The following is a 23275-nucleotide window of genomic DNA, read 5'->3' on the forward strand; positions in this document are numbered from 1 at the left end:
GACATGAAGGCAGGGATTCATTCCAACACATTTACGACCTGTACACTGCGCTAGACTTTTAAAGGCAATTTCCCTTACTCTTCACTAGTAACGCTGCTGATGTCAGCTCAAACACAAATCACCTTTTAAAAAGTCAACTGCTGCGTTTGAGTATGTGAGCCCTGACCTGTACCTTCACAGTGGTACAACACTGACCTTGGTAAAACCCCAGGAATTCAAATGAACAGAGCAGCAGTAGTCTTGTTGTGTCTCTGACCCCTCCGTTGTGACTGCAGACGGCTCGGCGGAGGAGAGGAAACCTACTTTCCTCATCCCTTCTGGCTCCAGCAGCTCCAAGATGGTGCTGAGAGGACAGGTCCTGGAGTTGGAGTGCGTCACTGAAGGACTGTAAGTACTTAGTGCCAATGAGAAACTGCCAATGTGTTGTACCTGTATTATGTGTTGTGTACGGTATACATCTATTATTAATTCATTTTTACCATTATGTATGTGTGCTTATAGATCATAGTGACCTAAACAAGTTCACTGGAAACGTATGTCTTCACACTATTCTCTCTCTCTCTCTCTCTCTCTCTCTCTCTCTCTCTCTCTCTCTCTCTCTCTCTCTCTCTCTCTCTCTCTCTCTCTCTCTCTCTCTTTCTTTCTTTCTTTCTCTCTCTCTCAATCTCTCTCTCTCTCTCTCTCTCTCTCTCTCTCTCTCTCTCTCTCTCTCTCTCTCTCTCTCTCTCTCTCTCTCTTTCTTTCTTTCTTTCTTTCTTTCTTTCTTTCTCTCTCTCTCAATCTCTCTCTCTCTCTCTCTCTCTCTCTCTCTCTCTCTCTCTCTCTCTCTCTCTCTCTCTCTCTCTCTCTCTCTCTCTCTCTCTCTCTCTTCTCCCTATTCCCTATCCAGTCCCACTCCAGAGGTCTCGTGGAGTAAGCTGAGCGGGGAGTTCCCTGACAAGCGTACCTCCATCGTGACCTTCCAGAAGATACTGCGTATCGTGAACGTGTCCGATGCCGACGCTGGCGAGTACCGCTGCACTGCCCACAACCGCTTGGCCTCCATACACCACACCATCCGTGTCACCGTCAAAGGTATGTCATGTGACCTAGCAGTTAGTTCCGATAACTCTAGCACACATGTAGCCTATAGCAGGGTCTGCATGGGTCCGGATTCTGCACCCGCCCTTCTGATGTGGACTCCTCCTGCCTTTCCTGTCTGCCTGTCACTGTCCTACACATTCAATAACACCACAAACGTTCACTGTCTTACCCATTCAATAACACCACAAATGTTCACTGTCCTACCCATTCAATAACACCACACCACTGTCACTGTCCTACTCATTCAATAACACCACAAACATTCACTGTCCTACCCATTCAATAACACCACACCACTGTCACTGTCCTACCCATTCAATAAGACCACACCACTGTCACTGTCCTACTCATTCAATAACACCACAAACATTCACTGTCCTACCCATTCAATAACACCACAAACATTCACTGTCCTACCCATTCAATAACACCACAAACGTTCACTGTCCTACCCATTCAATAACACCACAAAAAAAGGTCTGTGAGGAGCAGGGCTGAAAGGTTCAGGAACGTACGGCTGCCTCCAGGGCTTTTATCCTCTCTTTCAATCTCCCTTATTGATTTTTAAATGGTGGTATCCGGAGCAGAGGGTTCAGTCATTAACCGCTTTCCTGCCTTTCAGTATTGTGTAACCTTTCTGACCATTTTTCTCTCCCCTCACATTCCTTTTTAGTTTTCCGTTGTTTAACCTTGTATTTTGATGCAAATTCTACAGCAACATTGCCTTGTTGAAAAACAAATAAAAAAATGATCCAACCATACAGCCAGCATTCAAGTCCAAATGTGAGGTCAACATCAACCGAACTTCTATATTCTACCTTTAACCAATCGTCTGCTTGCCTTGTGTTCATGTGGTCCTCCCCTCCCAGCGGCACCCTACTGGATCACTACCCCCAGGAACCTGGTGCTGGCCCCTAGAGAGAAGGGTCAAATTATCTGTAGGGCCAGTGGTACTCCCAAACCCACCATCAACTGGGCCATGAATGGCATCCCCATAGAGAGTGAGTACTCTGTATTGTCTGTCTGTCTGTCTGTCTGTCTGTCTGTCTGTCTGTCTGTCTGTCTGTCTGTCTGTCTGTCTGTCTGTCTGTCTGTGCACAGACACCATAGTCTATTTGGGATTAAGTCAATGCATCTGCCATTGTGAGGTTTAGACACACAGACAATGTTCAAGTTAAACAATTTCTTTGTTTATGGTGAAACTTTTGACACGTGTTTTGACGCCTTGCTAGATTCACCTGAGGACTCCAATAGGAAGGTGGAAGGTGACACCATCATCTTCGAGGAAGTCCAGACTGGATCCAGTGCAGTCTACCAGTGCAACGCATCCAATGAATATGGATATCTGCTCTCCAATGCCTTCGTCAACGTTCTCTGTGAGTCGACTCCTCACTCAAACTTAGAACTCAGAAGTTTAAAGTTAAAGCTTGAAACTCAGCTTTTCTGTCACTGAAGTGCATTGAACTTGCAAACACAGTGTTGTGTCTGTTTATAGCTGAAACACCCAGAGTATTGACTCCAGCTAACCAGGTCTACCAGGTGATCAGAAACAACCACGCCTTGCTGGACTGTTCCTCCTTCGGCTCGCCCATCCCCAAAATCACATGGTAAGTTCATGACCTTTGAACTTTTTGGTATACTCTACATGCAGTTATGGGTACTAAAAAGACAGGTCGCGCCACAGTATTGGCAGCAATGGGTGTGCAACACAGTGCTGTAACCCAGTGCTGTAACACAGTGCTGCAACACAGTGCTGTAACACAGTGCTGTAACCCAGTGCTGTAACACAGTGCTGTAACACAGTGCTGTAACACAGTGCTGTAACACAGTGCTGCAACACAGTGCTGCAACACAGTGCTGTAACACAGTGCTATAACACAGTGCTGCAACACAGTGCTGCAACACAGTGCTGCAACACAGTGCTGTAACACAGTGCTGTAACACAGTGCTATAACCCAGTGCTGTAACACAGTGCTGTAACACAGTGCTATAACCCAGTGCTGTAACCCAGTGCTGTAACACAGTGCTGTAACCCAGTGCTGTAACACAGTGCTGTAACACAGTGCTATAACCCAGTGCTATAACCCAGTGCTGTAACACAGTGCTGTAACCCAGTGCTGTAACACAGTGCTGTAACCCAGTGCTGTAACCCAGTGCTGTAACCCAGTGCTGTAACCCAGTGCTGTAACACAGTGCTGTAACCCAGTGCTGTAACACAGTGCTGTAACCCAGTGCTGTAACACAGTGCTGTAACCCAGTGCTGTAACCCAGTGCTGTAACCCAGTGCTGTAACACAGTGCTGTAACACAGTGCTGTAACACAGTGCTGTAACCCAGTGCTGCAACACAGTGCTGTAACACAGTGCTGTAACCCAGTGCTGTAGCATTTTTAAGAAATAGGGTTTTAACTTTAGGAAACAAACGTTTTAGTATGTGCAACAGAACTGCATGGTATGTGTGTGTTAAAAAATCTTACCCCAATCCCAGGTTAAAAGTTCAGAACCTATGGTTCCACTATTCCCTGTCAGGTTTAAGGACAGCCAGTCCAGCACCCTGGAAGGGGACCCCTACTTGCTGCATGAAAACGGGACTCTGGAGATATATGTTGCCCAGGCCCTCAACAGTGGGAAGTATATCTGTGTGGCCAGGAACACTCTGGGCATCGCTGAGAACCACGTCTATCTGGAGGTCAAAGGTGAGATACCACACTATTCTCTCTCTCAATTCAATTCATTTCAAGGGGCTTTATTGGCATGGGAAACATATGTTAACATTGCCAATGCAAGTGAGGTAGATAATATACAAAGTTAAATAAACAATAAAAATGAACAGTAAACATTTAACATACAGAAGTTTCAAAAGAATAAAGACATTACAAATGTCATATTATGTCTATATACAGTGTTGTAACGATGTAAAAATGGTTAATGTACAAAAGGGAAAATAAATACGCATAAATATGGGTTGTATTTACAATGGTGTTTGTTCTTCATTGGTTGCCCTTTTCTTGTGGCAACAGGTCACAAACCATGCTGTTGTGATTGCACACTGTGGTATTTCACCCAGTAGATATGGGAGTTTATCAGAATAGGGTTTGTTCTCGAATTCTTTGTGGATCTGTGTAATCTGGGGGAATTATGTGTCTCTAATATGGTTATACATTGGGCAGGAGGTTAGGAAGTGCAGCTCAGTTTCCACCTCATTTTGTGGGCAGTGTTCTCTCTCTCTCTCTCTCTCTCTCTCTCTCTCTCTCTCTCTCTCTCTCTCTACTGGATGTGTTTTTCTGAAGGTTTACCGTATAGGAAACATAGGGTCAATACTTTTTCCTGACCATGTGATCTAACCAGGGAAAACCGATGGCCCTGAACACCACTTATTTATCCAACTTTAATTTCTCCAGATCAGTCTCATTGACATAAACAACGGAGCAGGATAATGAGTTGTTTCTGATGTAACTTCTCCCCCCCAGAGCCAACTCGTATCCTGAAGCAGCCGAAATACAAGGTGGCCCAGAGAAACAGGAACGTGGTGTTTGAGTGTAAAGTAAAACACGACCCCACCCTCATCCCCATCATGATCTGGCTGAAAGACAACGGAGAGCTGCCCGACGACGAGAGGTACGTGCTGGTACTCAAACACTCATGTTTCAACATAGAGCACGTGCCATTATATCCGCAGTAGTGAGTCCTGCTTTTGTATATTCTACTCTTGTTTGGTTCAATTTAGTTTATTCATTAGTCCGTCAGTGCTTCCTGAGTGCATACATAAACACACAATTCAACACAAACGAAAGGGTTGTACACTTACACAAGAGGACCCTTAAAAACCTCTTAAGGATCGGACCCTTTTTTTCCATTTTTGTCTTTGTCATCCCAGATTTCTGGTGGACTCTGACAGCTTGACCATAACAGATGTGACAGAGAACGATGCTGGAACTTACACCTGCATAATGAATACTACTCTGGACCATGACTCTGCCAGTGCTGAGCTCACTGTCGTCGGTATGTACAGATGTGGGATCTTAATTTGACCTGTATTGACGATTTGAACGTTTAATCCGTGATGTTGCTTGATCGGTGGTTAGTCTATTAGCTGGTCAAAATGAGGCTACATGAAAAGTGGAATACTGTTAATATAACTGTGTGTTAGGACATGTTTTCAGTGAATTTATGTAAATCACGAGGCTGATCAAATGGTCCTACATCTGTAACTCTCTCTCGTAAACTTACATACCAGAAACATGCTCATGATCCCTCAAATCACACGACAGTAACAATGTTGTATCTGTTAGTTTTGTTGGGAAAAATTAAGTTAGTCTATTCTATTATACTATATTCTATTCTATTATGTGAAATAACGCCAAGTAAGAGAGAGTGTCCTGGTGTTGTCTCTAATCACTAACTACTTAACCCCTACCTCACTCCCACCTGTTCTCCTACCTGGCAGAGGCAGCTCCTACTCCAGCTGTCATCTATGGTAAACCTGCAGTAAACACAAATGCTCATCTCTGCTCCCAGTCCCATGGGCTTGTGTGTGTTCGTGTTCGTGTGTGTGGATTATGTGGTCTGCATAGTCAAGCATGCTGCGCTGCTCGCAGATGTGATCATTCACAGTGTTTGTGTGTGACATCACCAGCATCCGGACTGACGGACGGACGGAGCAACAGACAGTTGTTTTAATTCATCCACCGTTTTTAAAGGGCTTTTTGATTTCACCATTTTCTTATATCATTCATTCTTTATTTTAAAAGACGTTTGACGATTTTCTTAATTCCCTAAATGTGCTTTTGTTATTTTGTTTAGCATGTGTTGTTGAATGAATACATCAGCAATACAGCTCATTAAAACGGAGTCTGTGAGTGGGGAGTAATTACTAGTGCCTTTAAAGGGATACCTGGGGATTTTGGCAATAATGCCATTTGTCTACTTCCCCAGAGTCAGATGAACTCATGGATACCATTTTTATGTCTCTGTGTCCAGTATGAAGAAAGTTAGAGATACTTTTGCGAGCCAACGCTAACCAGCGTCAGTGCAATGACTGGAAGACTATGGTATCTACTAGCATGCTAGCAGTTACCATAGACTTCCAGTCCAGTCAAGTTTGTGGCGGCAGGGTAGCCTAGTGGTTAGAGCGTTGGACTAGTAACCGGAGGGTTGCAAGTTCAAATCCCCGAGCTGACAAGGTACAAATCTGTCGTTCTGCCCCTGAACAGGCAGTTAACCCACTGTTCCTAGGCCGTCATTGAAAATAAGAATTTGTTCTTAACTGACTTGCCTAGTTAAATAAAGGTTAAAAAAAAAAAAAAAAAAAAAAAAAAAAAATGTGCTAACGCTTGTTAGCAATTGCGCTATTAACAACTTCCTTCAAACTGCACACAAAGGCATAAATAATGGTATCCACTAGTTCATCTGACTCTGGGGAAGTACAGTAGATAAAGGGCTTCATTGCCTAGATGCTGAAGTATCTCTATAATCCACAGATATGTTTGTCACACTGCTTGGTGTCTCTGTCCCTGCTGCAGAGTGGGGTGAAGTGTTTCATTTCCATCCAGCTCATCTGTCTAAAGCTTTCTTGTGGCAATAAAAAGGGTTTTCTCTTGCTGTGGTTCTATACTTATTTTTTTTATCAGTCTGTGGTTCCATACGTGGCATGGCATGAATAATGTTGCTGTGCTGAGAGGTACAGTAAAGTAGCTGTCTATTGCACTGAGCTCAATGTCCTGTGTTCTCCAGAACAACCAGACCCTCCTACTGACCTGGAGCTGACCGACATGAAACCCAGGAGTGTCCAGCTCACCTGGATACCTGGAGAGGAACACAACAGCCCTATTCACAGTACGCACCTGCTGTATCTGTGTGCTTCTGTGTTGATGTTTCTCTTTGTGTTAGTTTGATCCATATTGTCCCTTGAGAGGCCTGTATACAGTACTGTGTGTGTGTGTGTGTGTGTGTGTGTGTGTGTGTGTGTGTGTGTGTGTGTGTGTGTGTGTGTGTGTGTGTGTGTGTGTGTGTGTGTGTGTGTGTGTGTGTGTGTGTGTGTGTGTGTGTGTGTGTGTGTGAGAGAGAGAGAGTGTGGTGCTAATGACAGACTGCTATTCCCAGAACCCTATCTAATGGCTGAATCATTATTATCTTGAGACTACAGCCACAGTGCTATTAGGTGTAGTCAACCTCACTGTTTTTAATGATGTTAGCACTACTCAGAGTACTCGCTAATTATGTTTGTTCAGCACTACCCATATCATATGTATTTAATGGTGAATCTGATGTGTTTCTGATCGTGTGAGGATCTTCCAGGGTAATGCTGTTAGGTATACAGTATATCAGGGAGCCAACCATACCAAGACTGGAGTTAGATAACACATTCCAAATGTCATTCTACATTCCCTGCAATCATTCACTATTTGTCCACTTCGTTCCCCCTCAGAATTTGTGATCCAGTACACAGACTCTCTCCACGATCACGGCCACTGGCACAACCTGACGCATGTCCCGGGCAGCAAGACCACGGCTCACCTCGAACTGTCCCCTTACGTTCACTACTCCTTCAGAGTCCTGGCGCTGAACGCTGTGGGTCTCTCTGATCCCTCCAACCCCTCCCACATGTACAAGACCAACCCTGCAGGTACAGATTCTAGAATTGACTTGTTAATAATAGGGTTGATTGTATAATTAGTTGACTTATACAGTGTATAGATTTGTGCATACTGTTGATTTGGCACCGTTGATTTGGAATTCTGTTGAATTGGCATTCTGTTGATTTGGCATTGTGTTGATTTGTGCATAATGTTGATTTGTGCATTTTGTTGATTTGTGCATTCTGTTGATTTGTGCATTCTGTTGATTTGTGCATTCTGTTGAGTTCTGTTGATTTGTGCATACTGTTGATTTGTGCATTCTGTTGATTTGGACATACTGTTGATTTGGCATTCTGTTGATTTGTGCATACTGTTGATTTGTGCATTCTGTTGATTTGGACATACTGTTGATTTGGCATTCTGTTGATTTATGCATACTGTTGATTTGGCATTCTGTTGATTTGTGCATACTGTTGATTTGGCATTCTGTTGATTTATGCATACTGTTGATTTGGCATTCTGTTGATTTGTGCATACTGTTGATTTGGCATTCTGTTGATTTGTGCATACTGTTGATTTATGCATACTGTTGATTTGGCATTCTGTTGATTTGTGCATACTGTTGATTTGTGCAAACTGTTGATTTGGCATTCTGTGTAATTGACATTTCTTCACCTGCTTCAGCTCCAGATGAGAACCCCAGCGGAGTTAAAGGTTTTGGAACTGAACATGACAATCTTATGATATTGTGGAAGGTAAGCTACAGCTGTAACTTTTTATTTGTAAGGAAGATGGTGTCAGCTGTTCATTAATGCAGTACTGTTAGTCAAAGTAATAACAATGTGATTATCTGTCACTCATAGCCAATGTCAGGCCTCCAGGCTAACGGTCCAGGCCTGCAGTACAAGGTGATGTGGAGACAGAAGGATGTGGACAAGAACTGGACGTCAGTGACCGTGGCCAACGTCTCCAAGTTCATGGTCTCTGGGACGCCCACCTTCACACCATACGAGGTTAAGGTTCAAGCCATTAACAACAACGGGATTGGCCCTGATCCAGCTGTGGTCACTGGACACTCCGGAGAGGACTGTGAGTCACGCACCGCCCTTTTGTTTCTTTAAGAATACACTATGGGCCGGTTTCCTGGACTGTAAAGCATGCTTATTGTTTTTAAACATTATTATTTATTGATCAGGCACTCTTATCCAGAGCAATTAGGGTTTGGTGCCTTGCTCAATGGCACATCGGCAGATTGTTCACCTAGTCAGCTCAGGCATTCAAACCAGCGACCTTTCGGTTACTGTCCCAACACTCTTAACCACTAGGCTATCTGCCGCCACTAATGGAGAATCTCCATTGACGTGCTTTTAAGGTGTTAGGTATGAATGTGTGTCCTGAAAACTGACTGATGTGTTGCATGGCGTGACAGATACAGAGTTGTTACATGTTCTAGCTCTTCTTCATTTGATCTGTTCTTGGAAGTTAGTGAACAAAATGGCGCCGACAGAGAGGGCTGCCTCGCTTCTAGTCCTTACAAGCATTTCACTACACTCGCAATAACATCTGCTAACCGTGTGTATGTGACCAATAACATCTGCTAACCGCGTGTATGTGACCAATAACATCTGCTAACCATGTGTATGTGACCAATAACATCTGCTAACCCTGTGTATGTGACCAATAACATCTGCTAACCATGTGTATGTGACCAATAACATCTGCTAACCGTGTGTATGTGGCCAATAACATCTGCTAACCCTGTGTATGTGACCAATAACATCTGCTAACCATGTGTATGTGACCAATAACATCTGCTAACCATGTGTATGTGACCAATAACATCTGCTAACCATGTGTATGTGGCCAATAACATCTGCTAACCATGTGTATGTGACCAATAACATCTGCTAACCATGTGTATGTGACCAATAACATCTGCTAACCATGTGTATGTGACCAATAACATCTGCTAACCGTGTGTACTGGGCCAATAAAAATGGATTTGATTTGAACTACAGCAGAAGTTGTAATTGTCTCAAATGAAGTGGCGTTGTTCTGTCCCTTAATGAGACTGGTTTCTGTTGTAATTGTGTTCCCTCTGACCGGGTTTCCCACAGTGCCGGTGCAGGCTCCAGACAGTGTCCAGGTCCTAGTGTTGAACAGCACCCTGGCTGAGGTGCACTGGGAGCCTGTCCCACCGAAGACAGTACGGGGACATCTCAAGGGATACAAGGTACTGTACACAATGCTGTCTTCAAAGATGAGAGGATAATGTAATACTGTGATACAAAACAGTAGATGCATAGAAACAGACACACAGACAGATACATGTACGCACACATGCCACTTATTCCCCCCACCATGACACACACACACACACACACACACACACACACACACACACACACACACACACACACACACACACACACACACACACACACACACACACACACACACACACACACACACACACACACACACACACACACACACCAATTTCATAGCTCTATATTTGTATATCTCAGGTGTACTACTGTCGTGGGCGGAGCCTCCACAACCCCCCCCGCCCAACACACACACACCCATCTAACTCCTCTGTATCTGTCTCTACCAGGTGTATTACTGGCTTGAGCGGAGCCTCCACAAACACAACTCCCACCGTGTGGAGCAGCAGCTTCTGACCTTCAGTGGGAACAAGAGTCATGGCATGCTCCCAGGCCTGCAGCCCTACAGCCTCTACCTGTTCAACGTCAGGGTCTTCAACGGCAAGGGGGAGGGCCCCGCTAGCTCCAACCTGCAGTTTGAGACCCCCGAAGGAGGTAGGAGGAGCCAACATTCATTAATTCTACGTCATAAAATATAGAAACTACAACAGACATTCTCAAGTCAACGCTCCGTGTTGGTGGGCCGGCATCCATAGATAGTGTACTCATTCAAGGAAGCTTTTGTGCTCAACTCAACTTACATTACAAAACAATACAGAAGAAGATTCATTTGTGTGAATATTCCTTTTGTGTTTATCATGCAGTTCCTGGGCGGCCATCTTTCCTGAGAATCACCAACTCTAACCTGAACAATTTGACTCTGGAATGGGGTCCTCCCAACGACCGCAACGGACACCTCACCGGCTACATCCTCAAATACCAGCAAGGTGGGCCTTCACAGGGACGTTTCTACCTATGTTAAGGACAGGTTGCATCAGGGATAAGATAGTAGATCTTTAGAGCTAGAGGTTCTGTACGAGATTTGAGAGATTTGAGAGCCTTTTCTTGATGATTCCAACACTTCTTTGCTGTCTGTAGTGTTGTCTAGTGTACAGTAGGAGTTACAGGATGAATTACTACAGGATGAGTTACTACAGGATGAGTTACTAAATGAGGAATTGCTACAGGATGAGTTACTAAATGAGGAATTACTACAGGATGAGTTACTGAATGAAGAATTACTACAGGATGAGTTACTAAATGAGGAATTACTACAGGATGAGTTCCTACAGGATGAGTTACTACAGGATGAGTTACTACAGGATGAGTTACTACAGGATGAGTTATTACAGGATGTGTTACTACAGGATGAGTTACTACAGGATGAATTACTACAGGATGAGTTACTACAGGATTAAATACTACAGGATGAGTTACTAAATGAGCAATTACTACAGGATGAGTTACTACAGTAGGAGTTACTACAGGATGTGTTACTACAGGAGGAGTTACTACAGGATGAGTTACTACAGGATGAGTTCCTACAGGATGAATTACTACAGGATGAGTTACTAAATGAGCAATTACTACAGGATGAGTTACTACAGGATGAGCTACTACAGGATGAGTTACTACAGGATGAGTTACTACAGGATGAGTTACTACAGGATGAGTTACTACAGGATGAGTTACTACAGGATGAGTTCCTACAGGATGAATTACTACAGGATGAGTTACTAAATGAGCAATTACTACAGGAGGAGTTACTACAGGATGAGTTACTACAGGATGGTTACTAAATGAGGAATAACTACAGGAGGAGTTACTACAGGATGAGTTACTACAGGATGAGTTACTACAGGAGGATTTACTACAGGATGAGTTACTACAGGATGAGTTACTACAGGATGAGTTACTACAGGAGGATTTACTGCAGGAGGAGTTACTACAGGAGGAGTTTTTACAGGAGGAGTTACTACAGGATGTGTTACTACAGGATGAGTTACTACAGGATGAATTACTACAGGATGAGTTACTACAGGATGAATTACTACAGGATGAGTTACTACAGGATGAGTTACTACAGGATGAGTTACTACAGGATGAGTTACTACAGGATGAGTTACTACAGGATGAGTTACTACAGGATGAGCTACTACAGGATGAGTTACTACAGGATGAGTTACTACAGGATGAGTTACTACAGGATGAGTTACTACAGGATGAGTTACTACAGGAGGATTTACTGCAGGAGGAGTTACTACAGGAGGAGTTTTTACAGGAGGAGTTATTACAGTGGAAATTACTACGGGTGGAATTACTACGGATGAGTTACTATGGGAGGAATTACTACAGGAGGAATTACTACAGGAGGAATTACTACAGGAGGACTTACTACAGGAAGAATATCTACAGGAGGAAATACTACAGGAGTACTTACTACAGGAGGAATTACTGCAGGAGGAGTTATTCCAGTAGGAGTTACTACAGGAGCAGTTACTACGGGAGGAGTTACTGCAGGAAGAATTATTACAGTAGGAGTTACTATGGGAGGATTTACTACGGGAGGAATTACTACGGGAGGACATATTACGGGATGAGTTAGTACAGGATGAGTTAGTACAGGATGAGTTAGTACAGGAGCAGTTACTACAGAAGTAGTTATTACGGGTGTAGTTACTACGGGAGGAGTTACTACAGTAGGAATTACTATGGGAGGAGTTACTACGGGAGGGTTTTATTGCAGTAGGAGTTACTACGGGAGGAGTTATTACAGGAGTAGTTACTACAATAGGATTTACTGCAGGAGGAGTTACTACAAGATTACTTATTACAGTAGGAGTTATTACGGGAGAAGTTACTACGGGATGAGTTACTACAATAGGAGTTATTACAGGAGAAGTTATTACAGTATGGGTTACTACGGGAGGAGTTACTACGGGAGGAGTTATTACAGTAGGAGTTACTACGGGAGGAGTTATTACAGTAGGAGTTATTACAGGATAAGTTATTACAGGAAGTGTTATTACAGTAGGAGTTACTACGGGAGGAGTTATTACAGGAGTAGTTACTACAATAGGATTTACTGCAGGAGGAGTTACTACAAGATTACTTATTACAGTAGGAGTTATTACGGGAGAAGTTACTACGGGAGGAGTTATTACAGTAGGAGTTATTACAGGATAAGTTATTACAGGAAGTGTTATTACAGTAGGAATTACTACGGGAGGAGTTATTACAGGAGTAGTTATTACAGTATGAGTTACTACGGGATGAGTTACTACGGGAGGAGGTATTACAGTAGGAGTTACTACGAGCGGTGTTATTACAGTAGGAGTTATTACAGTAGGAGTTATTACGGGAGGAGTTACTACAGGAGGAGTTACTACAGTAGGAGTTACTACGGGAGGAATTACTACAGTAGCAGTTGCTATGGTTGGGTATATTACAGTAGAAGTTATTACAGTAGGCGTTATTACAGTAGGAGTTATTACAGTAGGAGTTATTACAGTAGGAGTTATTACAGTAGGAGTTATTACAGTAGGAGTTACTACGGGAGGAGTTACTACGTGAGGAATTACTACAGTAGGAGCTACTACAAGAGGAGATATTACAGTAGGCATTACTACGGGAGGAGTTACTACGGGAGGAGTTATTACAGTAGGAGTTATCACAGTAGGCATTACTACGGGTGGAGTTACTACGGGAGGAGTTGTTACAGGAGGATTTACTGCAGGAGGAGTTACTACAGTAGGTCCTTCATGTCTGTGCAGTACTACCACCATAGTACTCATTATTATCTTGTGTCATTACATAAGAGTTACTACGGGACGATTTACTACCGGAGGAGTTACTACAGGATGACTTTTACGGGAGGAGTTACTACAGGAGTAATTACTACGGGTGGAGTTATTACGATATTATTTAATGCAGGTGGAGTTACTACGGGAGGACTTACTACAGTATGAATTACTACGGGAGGAGTTATTACACGAGCAGTTATTACAGTAGGCATTACAACGGGAGGATTACTACGGGAGAGGGTTCCTACAGGAGGTGTTTCTACAGGAGTAGTTACTACGGGTGGAGTTATTAGAGTAGGATTTACTGCAGGAGGAGATACTACGGGAGGAGTTATCATGGCAAGAGTTACTACAGGAGGAGTTACTACAGGAGTAGTTACTACGGGTGGAGTTATTACAGTAGGATTTACTGCAGGAGGAGATACTACGGGAGGAGTTATCATGGCAAGAGTTACTACAGGAGGAGTTACTACAGGAGGAGCTATTACAGGACGGTAGGCGTTATTACAGTAGGCGTTGTTACAGTAGGCATTATTACATTAGGGGTTACTACAGGAGGAGTTACTACATGAGGAGCTATTACAGGACGGTAGGCGTTATTACAGTAGGCGTTGTTACAGTAGGCATTATTACATTAGGGGTTACTACAGGAGGATTTACTCCTGGAGGAGTTACTACATACAGTAGGTCCTTCATGTCTGTGTAGTACTATCACCATAGTACTCATTATTATCTGGTGTCATTACATAAGAGTTGAGCCTGTGTATGTACTGTGTGTTAGCCATGCATGTACAGTATGTTGTATTGACCAAACCAGAAACATCAACAAACATCTCTCCACATCTACCTTACCCCCTCCTCCACCTCTACCTCCTCCTCCACCTCTCCCCTCCTCCACCTCTACCCTACCCCCTCATCCACCTCTCCAATCCTCCTCATCCACCTCTCCAATCCTCCACCTCAACCTTACCCCCTCCTCCACCTCTCCCCTCCTCCACCCCTACCTTACCCCTCCTCCGCCTCTCTAATCCTCCACCTCTCCCCTCCTCCACCTCTACCTGACCTCCTCCTCCTCCTCCACCTCTCCCCTCCTCCACCTCTACCTTACCTCCTCCTCCACCTCTCCCCTCCCCTCCTCCACCTCTACCTTACCCCCTCCTCCACCTCTACCTCCTCCTCCACCTCTACCTCCTCCTCCACCTCCTCCTCCACCTCTCCCCTCCTCCACCTCTACCTTACCCCCTCCTCTATCTCTCCCCTCCTCCACCTCTACCTCCTCCTCCACCTCTCCCCTCCTCCACCTCTACCTTACCCCCTCCTCCACCCCTCTGATCCTCCACCTCTACCTCCTCTTCCACCTCTCCCCTCATCCACCTCTACCTTACCCCCTCATCCACCTCTCCCCTCCTCCACCTCTACCTCCTCCTCCACCTCTCCCCTCCTCCACCTCTACCTTACCCCCTCCTCCACCTCTCCCCTCCTCCACCTCTACCTTACCTCCTCCTCCACCTCTTCAGTCAATAACTCCAACGAGCTGGGTCCGATGGAAGAGCTGGCCCTGCCGGCCAACAAGACCTCCGTCACGCTCCCCAACCTCAAGTACAGCACACGCTACAAGTTTTATTTCAATGCCAAAACAGGCCAGGGAGCAGGGCCCGCCATTACAGAGGAAGCCGTCACTATTATGGACGAAGGTAAGTGTGAAAGTACGCTACTGAAGGTCACAAGTAGAAAACAAACTTTGACTGTAGTCAAAGGCGATAGAGGACGTATCCTGTAAATTGATATGGTTATGGTATGGGAGTCCTCCTTAGTTACATACCATTCCACACATGTACCATGTTGAATGGTTCAGGTCAACACCAAACATCTAGATGGTGTATTGTGTATCTTATGAAGCATGCTTCTCTGTTTAAATGTTCATAATGTCAGTCTGTTGTCCTTGTAGATCTACTGTTGAATCGTCTTCAGTGTGTCAAACAGTGTGCAGCTTTGTGTCAAAGCATGGCATAACCTCAGTGTAGTAATGTTTGTAAGAACACTAACTGTGCGTGTGTTTCTCAGTACTTTGAAATGAGCTGGTCCAGTTCTTTCTGTATTACAGCATGTTCCTGCTTACTCACTGGTACATTTAGTGAAAGGGACATGCAGGCGTCATATTGACCTTGATATCAACTTTTGTGTCCCCTCTTTTCCCTCAAAGTCCTAATGTATCATCCTTCAGTAGACGAGGTTGGAGGAGGTACCTGTAGCTCTCAGTCTGCATGCTCTTCATACGAACAGATCCGGGCCCATATTTACAAAGCATCTCAGAATAAGAGTACTGACCTAGAATCAGGTTTAATGAATAGATCAGCACTCATACTGTACTCTGAGATGCTTAACGCATACTGCCTTGGCTTCAAAGACCGGTCCAAGCCTGCGTTGCCCTTTGAAAGACTCTCCTCCTGCTTCTACCAATCCCCTTGACCCCTCGACCCAGCAGGACCTGAATTCAAAGCTGAAACCTTGAAGATAGCTACATACAGATGTAGAATCTTAATTTGACCTATATTGTCACAGCAAGTGTTACAATAAAACATTTACAAAAATAATCCTGCAGCAACAGAATTTGAACGTTTAGTCAATAAGGTTGCTTGATCGGTGTTTAGGCTATTAGCTGGTCAAAATCAGGCTACATGTGTTAATATTACCATGTGCTAGTGCATTTGTTCAGTGAATTTATGTAAATCACAAATCTCATCTGCATTTCCTGTTGGCGCAGGGAACTTCTCAGCAACAATAGAGTGATCAAATTAAAATCCTACATCTGTACAGACATAATTATATGACGTGGTGTTTATTTGGCTGCTGTAACACCGTTAACCAAATAGCACACTCAAAACTCTTCAGTGTTGCAGCTTCCTTTCTAACGGTGTGATGGCGACTCTGTGACTGCTGATCTATGTCTGTATTTCTATGTCTGGCTGGTGCTGTGCTGTCCCATGCATGACATTGTGCATGTTTGAACCCTGCTCCGACTGATCCTCAGACATGCTGACTGTTTACTTGCACTTCCACTGCATGCGTGGTAATGGACCTGTTTGTCGCCAGCTCGCTGTCTTACCTATGCTTGTGGTTGAAGCTGCTGTGTCTGATGAGTGTTGGGTATGGTGTTTCTTATTCTTCTCCGTGTTGTTCCAGGGAACACCCGAACCCAAACCTCACCTCCCATAGCAGGGTCTCCTCCACACCACCCATTCCACAAGGGTACAGCCGCTCTAGTCATTGACCATGCACATCTTACAGTCTTAGTGATTACATTTGTAATGTATTACAAATGTTCAGGCTTTATTGTCTGAATCCGTTTGTAAGATACTTGTAGGAAAGGAGCAACTGTAGATGTAATAGAAGTAGACCTAACTGAAAGTGGAATGGAAAATCAACGTGTATTTTGCTTTGATTTTGACCTATAGATTCTATGATACAGACAGATGTTCAATATAATGTATGCCTACAAGCAAATGATGTGTTATTTGTATGGTATAAACCAGTGGTTCCCAACCTTTTTTAGTTATTGTACCATCAACTGAATTTTGCTCTGCCCGGAGTACCCCTGAAGTACCCCCTCATGTGTATTTTACCAGTAAGCCTATGGTCTCATGAGTCTTCTCAAGTACCCCCTGTGGATAGGCCTCGTACACCTGGTTGGGAACCACTGGTATAAACTGTAGCAAAGTCATCTACAGGCTTTGTCAGTATCTAAGCAAGTTGAGTGTGAGTGCACAGACTTAAAGTCAGACTCAGATTGATATATTTTTACAGAGTATTTTAGGAGTATTTTCAGCAGGAACAGTTTGATTAGAATTTTCTTTTTTTCAATTGACCTTTGACCTACAGTGTGAGCTTTTTGGTTGTCTTCTTCTCTTGTTGTGCTCAGTGCCTCCAGCGGCTCCGGCATTCAGGAACGTTAGCTCTTCCGTGGGAGAGGACGGAATGCTAATCAGTTGGGAGTACTGGGGAGCGGAAAAACATGTTTATCTAGAATATATCATTAAGAACGACAACAGTAAGACAAACTATTTTATCCACTGTACATCAGTTATACTTAAACATATAGGTACAAGAGACTCCTACTCAGTGATTTGATAATGCAGGTTTATGCAAACATTGGCAGTTACAGTACCAGTCAAAAGTGCAGCTTTTTTTTCAAGGGTTTTTCTTTATTTTTGCTATTTTCTACATTGTAAAGAAAAACCCTCGAATGAGTAGGTGTGTCAAACTTTTGAACTGTACTGTATGTCTAGCACAGATAGGATAAATTATCCTGTCTGATTAAAAAATCATCTTTGATATACTGCCTTCAAACTGCCCCGACACAAATCTAATAATAAACAGGAACCAGCAGCAGAAAGAGTCTAAAACAGGGATGTGCGACTCCAGTCCTCAGGGGCCGGAGTGCTGTCACACTCTGTCCCGATTCCTTGCAAACACAGCTGATTAAACTAATTACTTACTAAACTGAATATCATGATTAGTAGATTATTGGAGTCAGGTGTGTTAGCTGGGGCTGGGACAAAAGTGTGACCTTAATCAGACCCCCGAGGACTGGAGTTGCCCATCCGGGGTCTAAAAGGATATTTTTTATATCCCATATGGATTGAACTTTCAACATGTCTGTAGTTGTTTTGTTGACCTACACCGAGGGTAAAAACACACACCTAAAGTAATTGTGTTTGTAGTATAAATATTTAGAAAAACTGAATTCAAATACTCAAATGTAATGGGGATGATAATGTAGTAAAAGTGCCGGTTGAAATAGCATATTAGAGTAATCTGATTTAGTGGAATAACACAATTCACTGAGACACATCCTCTAATGAGTTTTTATTATCATACTTCATTTGTAGAATTCCATGAAATAACATACTATGCACGTGGGTCTTTCTATAAATAATGGGACCAATGTGGGACATTGGGATCAAAATAAAAATAAAATTTTTATGCAGTTCCACATGTGTATTTAGAGGAGTAAAAGTGAATATATGCAAATTGCCCTTTACTCCACCTATACAACATTGGCTACAATAATTACTTGGACTTTTCAAGCACCCAATTAAGGACATTTTCAAGGTAGGCATATTCCAATACTTGCATTTCTGAGCTCCAAATTCAAGTTCAAGTAGGCTACTTCAAGCCCCTTGTATTGTTTAAAATGCAGGTGTAACATGGAAAATCCTATTTTTTGTTATTTCATTACCAGATCATAGTGTCAATAAGCCCACTAGGCGATGTAATGTGTTGTCATTATAGCCAGAATAATTCATAGGAAGAGCGTTGGGTGTTGCGCAATAGTCTATCCTACACAACTGCGCACAGTAGACTCCGGTGTCCAATCCGAAGCACAAATACATAGGAAAATATGAACAGATGAACTTGATGCTTTCTCTGTTAAATCTAAGGAGACCCTGCTGGAAATCAAGCAGACAACAACAGATAATTAACTTCAATTCTCTAGGGTTATTAGATCCAATGTGGATCCAGGTACAGCGGTCTTCACCAGTGTAACCAATGAGACACCAAAATATTCCGGACATTCCTTTTTTCCAGCACTGTTGTTGTGTCACATTCACTATCACAACAGCTGTTCTTCACTTGACTGTCTGTCGGAAAATTCCTTCCTGGATTAGATGATGATGTGTGAAAATAACACGGCGTAACTAATTAGTTGGACAGCAAATGCGCATCCAACAAAGTATTATGCATAATTACTGAAGAACCACGGTAATGACAGTATCGATGTAGGTTTTAAGTTTCAAGGTAAGGTGACTCTTTTGGTTGAAGCATTCGATTTTGCAATCGCATGTATTATTTTGGATTTGTGTGCCGATGAAAACTATTTTCACACCGTAACATAAGAAGAAACTAAATGTTACCTAGTTACACAGCATTTCTGAGATCTCTATGCAAAAAAATTGTCAGACAGCTAGATCCAGGATTCTCACAGAGTTCAAGTTCAATGTCTAATTTAACTGATTAATGCTTAATATATGATATAAGACAAATTACACTGCCATAAATGTAAGGACAGAAAAGTAATGTCACATGATTTTGAACAAATCATTCAAGACACCAACCATGATAAAGGGTTAAACAGGTTTTAAATCAACTTGTGAATTGTATTGAATATACTGTAGCAATGATTCCCTTATATCTTAACGTAATGACATGGCAGATTATTATCAATGACTTGTCAGCAGCTGTAACAACTTGTCCTGTGTAGGAAATACTCACTGGTTCCCTAGTTTATAGAAAGACCCATATACACAATTAGTGATATATAATATTGATATGACAGATGCCAGTTCATGACACAAGATAAAACCATCCCTGCATGAAACTCCATAGCCCATCCCAACTTTGTTACAATGTCAGGTGTACGGTGGACATATTAGGACATCAACAATGTTAGTCTAACTAAGTACGGTAGTCCTAATATGCGCACCGTACATTCTGACTGATGGATGTCCTAAAATGTGCACCGGACAGACAAACATCTTTGAAAGCGCCTTTCTTCCTGCAGCTCTCGGTGAAGAGGAGTGGCACAAAGAGTATGTAAATGGATCTCAGGCCTATGTGCTGAAGGGCTTAAAGGAGGGCCTGTCCTATAGGGTACGCGTGGTTGCCAAGGGTCACGACGACCAAGCGGTGCTCCACCAATCAGAGGAGCTTTTGGTGACCGTTCCAGGTGAGGCAGCACGCGATTGGCTGGTCGTCACCGGCGCCGCCCGGCCTCGCCTTGCTTTGCCCTGTGTTGTTGTAGAGATTGAGAAACGTGTTTGGTATGCTAGCTGTGTAATTCTCTACTGCTTAGGCACCTATTCAGTAGGTAAACGATCCAGTTTATTAACAGTATATCTGTTGTCGTGGTCATTCTAATGGAGACGTACGTTAGGCATGTTCAGTAGAGATATAGACTGGGTCGTTTTCTGACCTGCATGATGTCATCCTGTCTGTGAGTTGTTTTCCTGGAGAGACGTCCTGTAAGACCATCTCTTTATAGATCATATCATTCACCTAATGTAGCAGACGGATATAATCCACCTGACTGTCCTTCTGTGCTTAACTTAACTTAACTTGTCTCAACTTGTCTCTTGTCTTAACTTAACTTGGTGTGTGTGTGTGTGTGTGTGTGTGTGTGTGTGTGTGTGTGTGTGTGTGTGTGTGTGTGTGTGTGTGTGTGTGTGTGTGTGTGTGTGTGTGTGTGTGTGTGTGTGTGTGTGTGAGAGATTGAGAGGAACAAAGAGTGCTAGAAGACTTGAGAAAGTTGTTTCCCTCACCTACTGACGAAGTCGAGCTGTTAACCATCATAATCACTCTCTGTATTAATGTGCCTTCTTTAACTTCCACAGCTGTGATGTTTTACATAACATCACTATCATACCTACTATCAACAACAACAAAAACAATAACATCACTAACATAACATCACAACTGTCTGTTACGGTAACACTATGTAACAATTTCCAAACTATATGTTCAGAAATTGTATTGCTCACAAGGGGTTCTTTGGAATCCTATTTTCATACTATCATGTACTTATGTTTTGATGGTCAATATCTACTTTAGGAACTGTGATTACAATAGTGGATGTGTGATAATAATGAGAATTAATTTATTGTCCATTACATTGTCATTATATTACAGTATAGGAACAAGGTTACCTTCCTTAATTAAAGCAAGCAGGCCTGTCATTAACAGTTTTCACTTCTCTTCCTCCCCTCGGTGCCTGACCAGCTATGCCATCCAGACAGGCTGACATCGCTACTCAGGGCTGGTTCATCGGCCTGATGTGTGCCATCGCTCTCCTCATCCTCGTCCTCCTCATCATCTGCTTCATTAAGAGGAACAAGGGAGGCAAATACCCAGGTGGGTGACACACACACACGTATACACAGACACACAAGTGCGCAGACGTTCACACACACACACACACATGTCTACGCAGACACACATGTGCACAGACATGCACACACAAACACACTCACTTCCGTCTCCACATCCATCATCTAGCTCAGGTCATAGTAACAGACCCATTTGCTCAATCTCTGTCCCTAGTGAAGGAAAAGGAGGACGCTCACACAGACCCAGAGTTCCAGCCCATGAAAGAGGATGACTGTACTTTTGGGGAATACAGGTGAGAAACGTGAATCTGTCCTCTGGAGCCCGTGGGCCAAGATCCTACACCTGCCCCAAGCCAACCACCCCACCAAGGCCCCGCTCCCTCCCCTGACCTGGTTCCTCTCAGCTGGGCAGGAGCTCTGCCCCGCCCCCCTTCCTTACAGCTGACCTCCAGCTGCTGGGCCTCAGACCCCCCTCCAGGACCAGCATCGTTCCAACAAGGATTCTGTCAGTGCAGCTCTTTGGCGCTACACAGTAAAGCACAAGCCTGTTCTAAGGGAGGAAGTTGGGATGGGGTCAGAGATAGGGACGGGGTCAGAGATAGGGATGGGGTCAGAGATGGGGACGGGGTCAGAGATGGGGACGGGGTCAGAGATGGGGACGGGGTCAGAGATAGGGACGGGGACGGGGGACAGGGGGTCGGGGGGAGGTCAGGGTTAGAAGTGGGGTCAGTGACGGGTTCAGGGACAGGGGCGGGTACGGGGACGAGGTCAAGGGACGGGGATTGGATTTTCCTCTGCTTAGTGTGTTGGTGGCTTGTGTGCCCCCCCAACAGATTGATATTGTAGTGTGTTTGACTGTGTTGCGTCGTTCGAGAAACAGGATATACAATATAATTCAGGTCTAAGTTTTAGGGGATTTTCAAGCTTTTAAAAACTTTCCCAAGGACTGTCAGGAAAACGTGCAGTACTCAGTTACAGCATCCCAAACTGGCATGCATAGATACTGTACCTGCCCCACTCATTTCTCATTTCTAACCAAATGTATCCCTTGTAATGAATACATTATGCGTATAAATATAGCTATTGTATTATATGATATACATGCTTAGTAAATTAATGTTTGCATACATAAGCATACAGTGAGGGCACTCATCCCAGTCCATATTAGCTCTATCTGCAGTAATCTAGATATGCTTGCACTAGCATCCTCTAAGAATGTTGTTAGACTGCTTGCTTTTACAACCATGCATGCAAATATGAAGAACGTTGAAGCACTGTATTTATGTATAGCGTTTTGGAAACATTATTTTGTACTGGTCCAGCTTTATCCCCAATTTTATATGATTAGTTTTGCTTTTGTATTTGATATTATTACTTTTTGTATCATATATTTAAACATAAATATGTTATATAATATACATGATATGCTGTGATACATACATCTATAGATTATGGATATATAATGTTGTCTGATGTGCGTGATGTGGTGAAGATCTTATATGAAACTTACTGTTGGCAATAATGTATAGGATGAAATCCTAGATATGTATAGTATATGTTATCCAGTATGAAGCTACTGTATCAGCATGTTGGAGGGACAGGGCCAGCACTGAGAGTACTCTCAATTCCAGGGCTAAAAGGATGCTATTTCAAGTTTATACAAGGCAAAATGCTATTGTTATTCTGTCCACATCATAACTCTATCTAGTTTGTGATCCTAACA

General features: G+C 43.3%; 1 protein-coding gene across 22 annotated transcripts in view; it reads left to right on the top strand.

Moving 5' to 3' along the window:
* Positions 1-23275, top strand: part of LOC129862032 (neuronal cell adhesion molecule-like) — a 127907-nt gene that overhangs the window by 98838 nt on the left and 5794 nt on the right. For 8 of the 22 annotated variants that reach the window (XR_008760712.1, XR_008760711.1, XM_055933323.1 and 5 more), the window contains 23 exons: positions 276-387; positions 890-1074; positions 1953-2084; positions 2316-2459; positions 2579-2690; positions 3611-3777; positions 4552-4699; positions 4959-5083; positions 5529-5558; positions 6815-6916; positions 7509-7706; positions 8344-8414; positions 8523-8748; positions 9777-9892; positions 10277-10481; positions 10691-10813; positions 15187-15363; positions 15873-15911; positions 16853-16918; positions 17589-17717; positions 20232-20396; positions 21446-21577; positions 21767-21845. Coding sequence is in view for 20 of the 22 variants with exons in the window: in XM_055933323.1 (XP_055789298.1) it covers positions 276-387; positions 890-1074; positions 1953-2084; positions 2316-2459; positions 2579-2690; positions 3611-3777; positions 4552-4699; positions 4959-5083; positions 5529-5558; positions 6815-6916; positions 7509-7706; positions 8344-8414; positions 8523-8748; positions 9777-9892; positions 10277-10481; positions 10691-10813; positions 15187-15363; positions 15873-15911; positions 16853-16918; positions 17589-17717; positions 20232-20396; positions 21446-21577; positions 21767-21845 (2983 nt within the window). In the remaining 2 variants the exon portion in view is untranslated. The remainder of the gene's footprint in view (positions 1-275; positions 388-889; positions 1075-1952; positions 2085-2315; positions 2460-2578; positions 2691-3610; positions 3778-4551; positions 4700-4958; positions 5084-5528; positions 5559-6814; positions 6917-7508; positions 7707-8343; positions 8415-8522; positions 8749-9776; positions 9893-10276; positions 10482-10690; positions 10814-15186; positions 15364-15872; positions 15912-16852; positions 16919-17588; positions 17718-20231; positions 20397-21445; positions 21578-21766; positions 21846-23275) is intronic. The other 14 variants (XM_055933328.1, XM_055933330.1, XM_055933335.1 and 11 more) reach the window with 7 other exon arrangements.

Source organism: Salvelinus fontinalis, chromosome 9 (genome assembly GCF_029448725.1).
Source record: "Salvelinus fontinalis isolate EN_2023a chromosome 9, ASM2944872v1, whole genome shotgun sequence".
Classification (NCBI taxonomy): Eukaryota; Metazoa; Chordata; class Actinopteri; order Salmoniformes; family Salmonidae; genus Salvelinus; species Salvelinus fontinalis.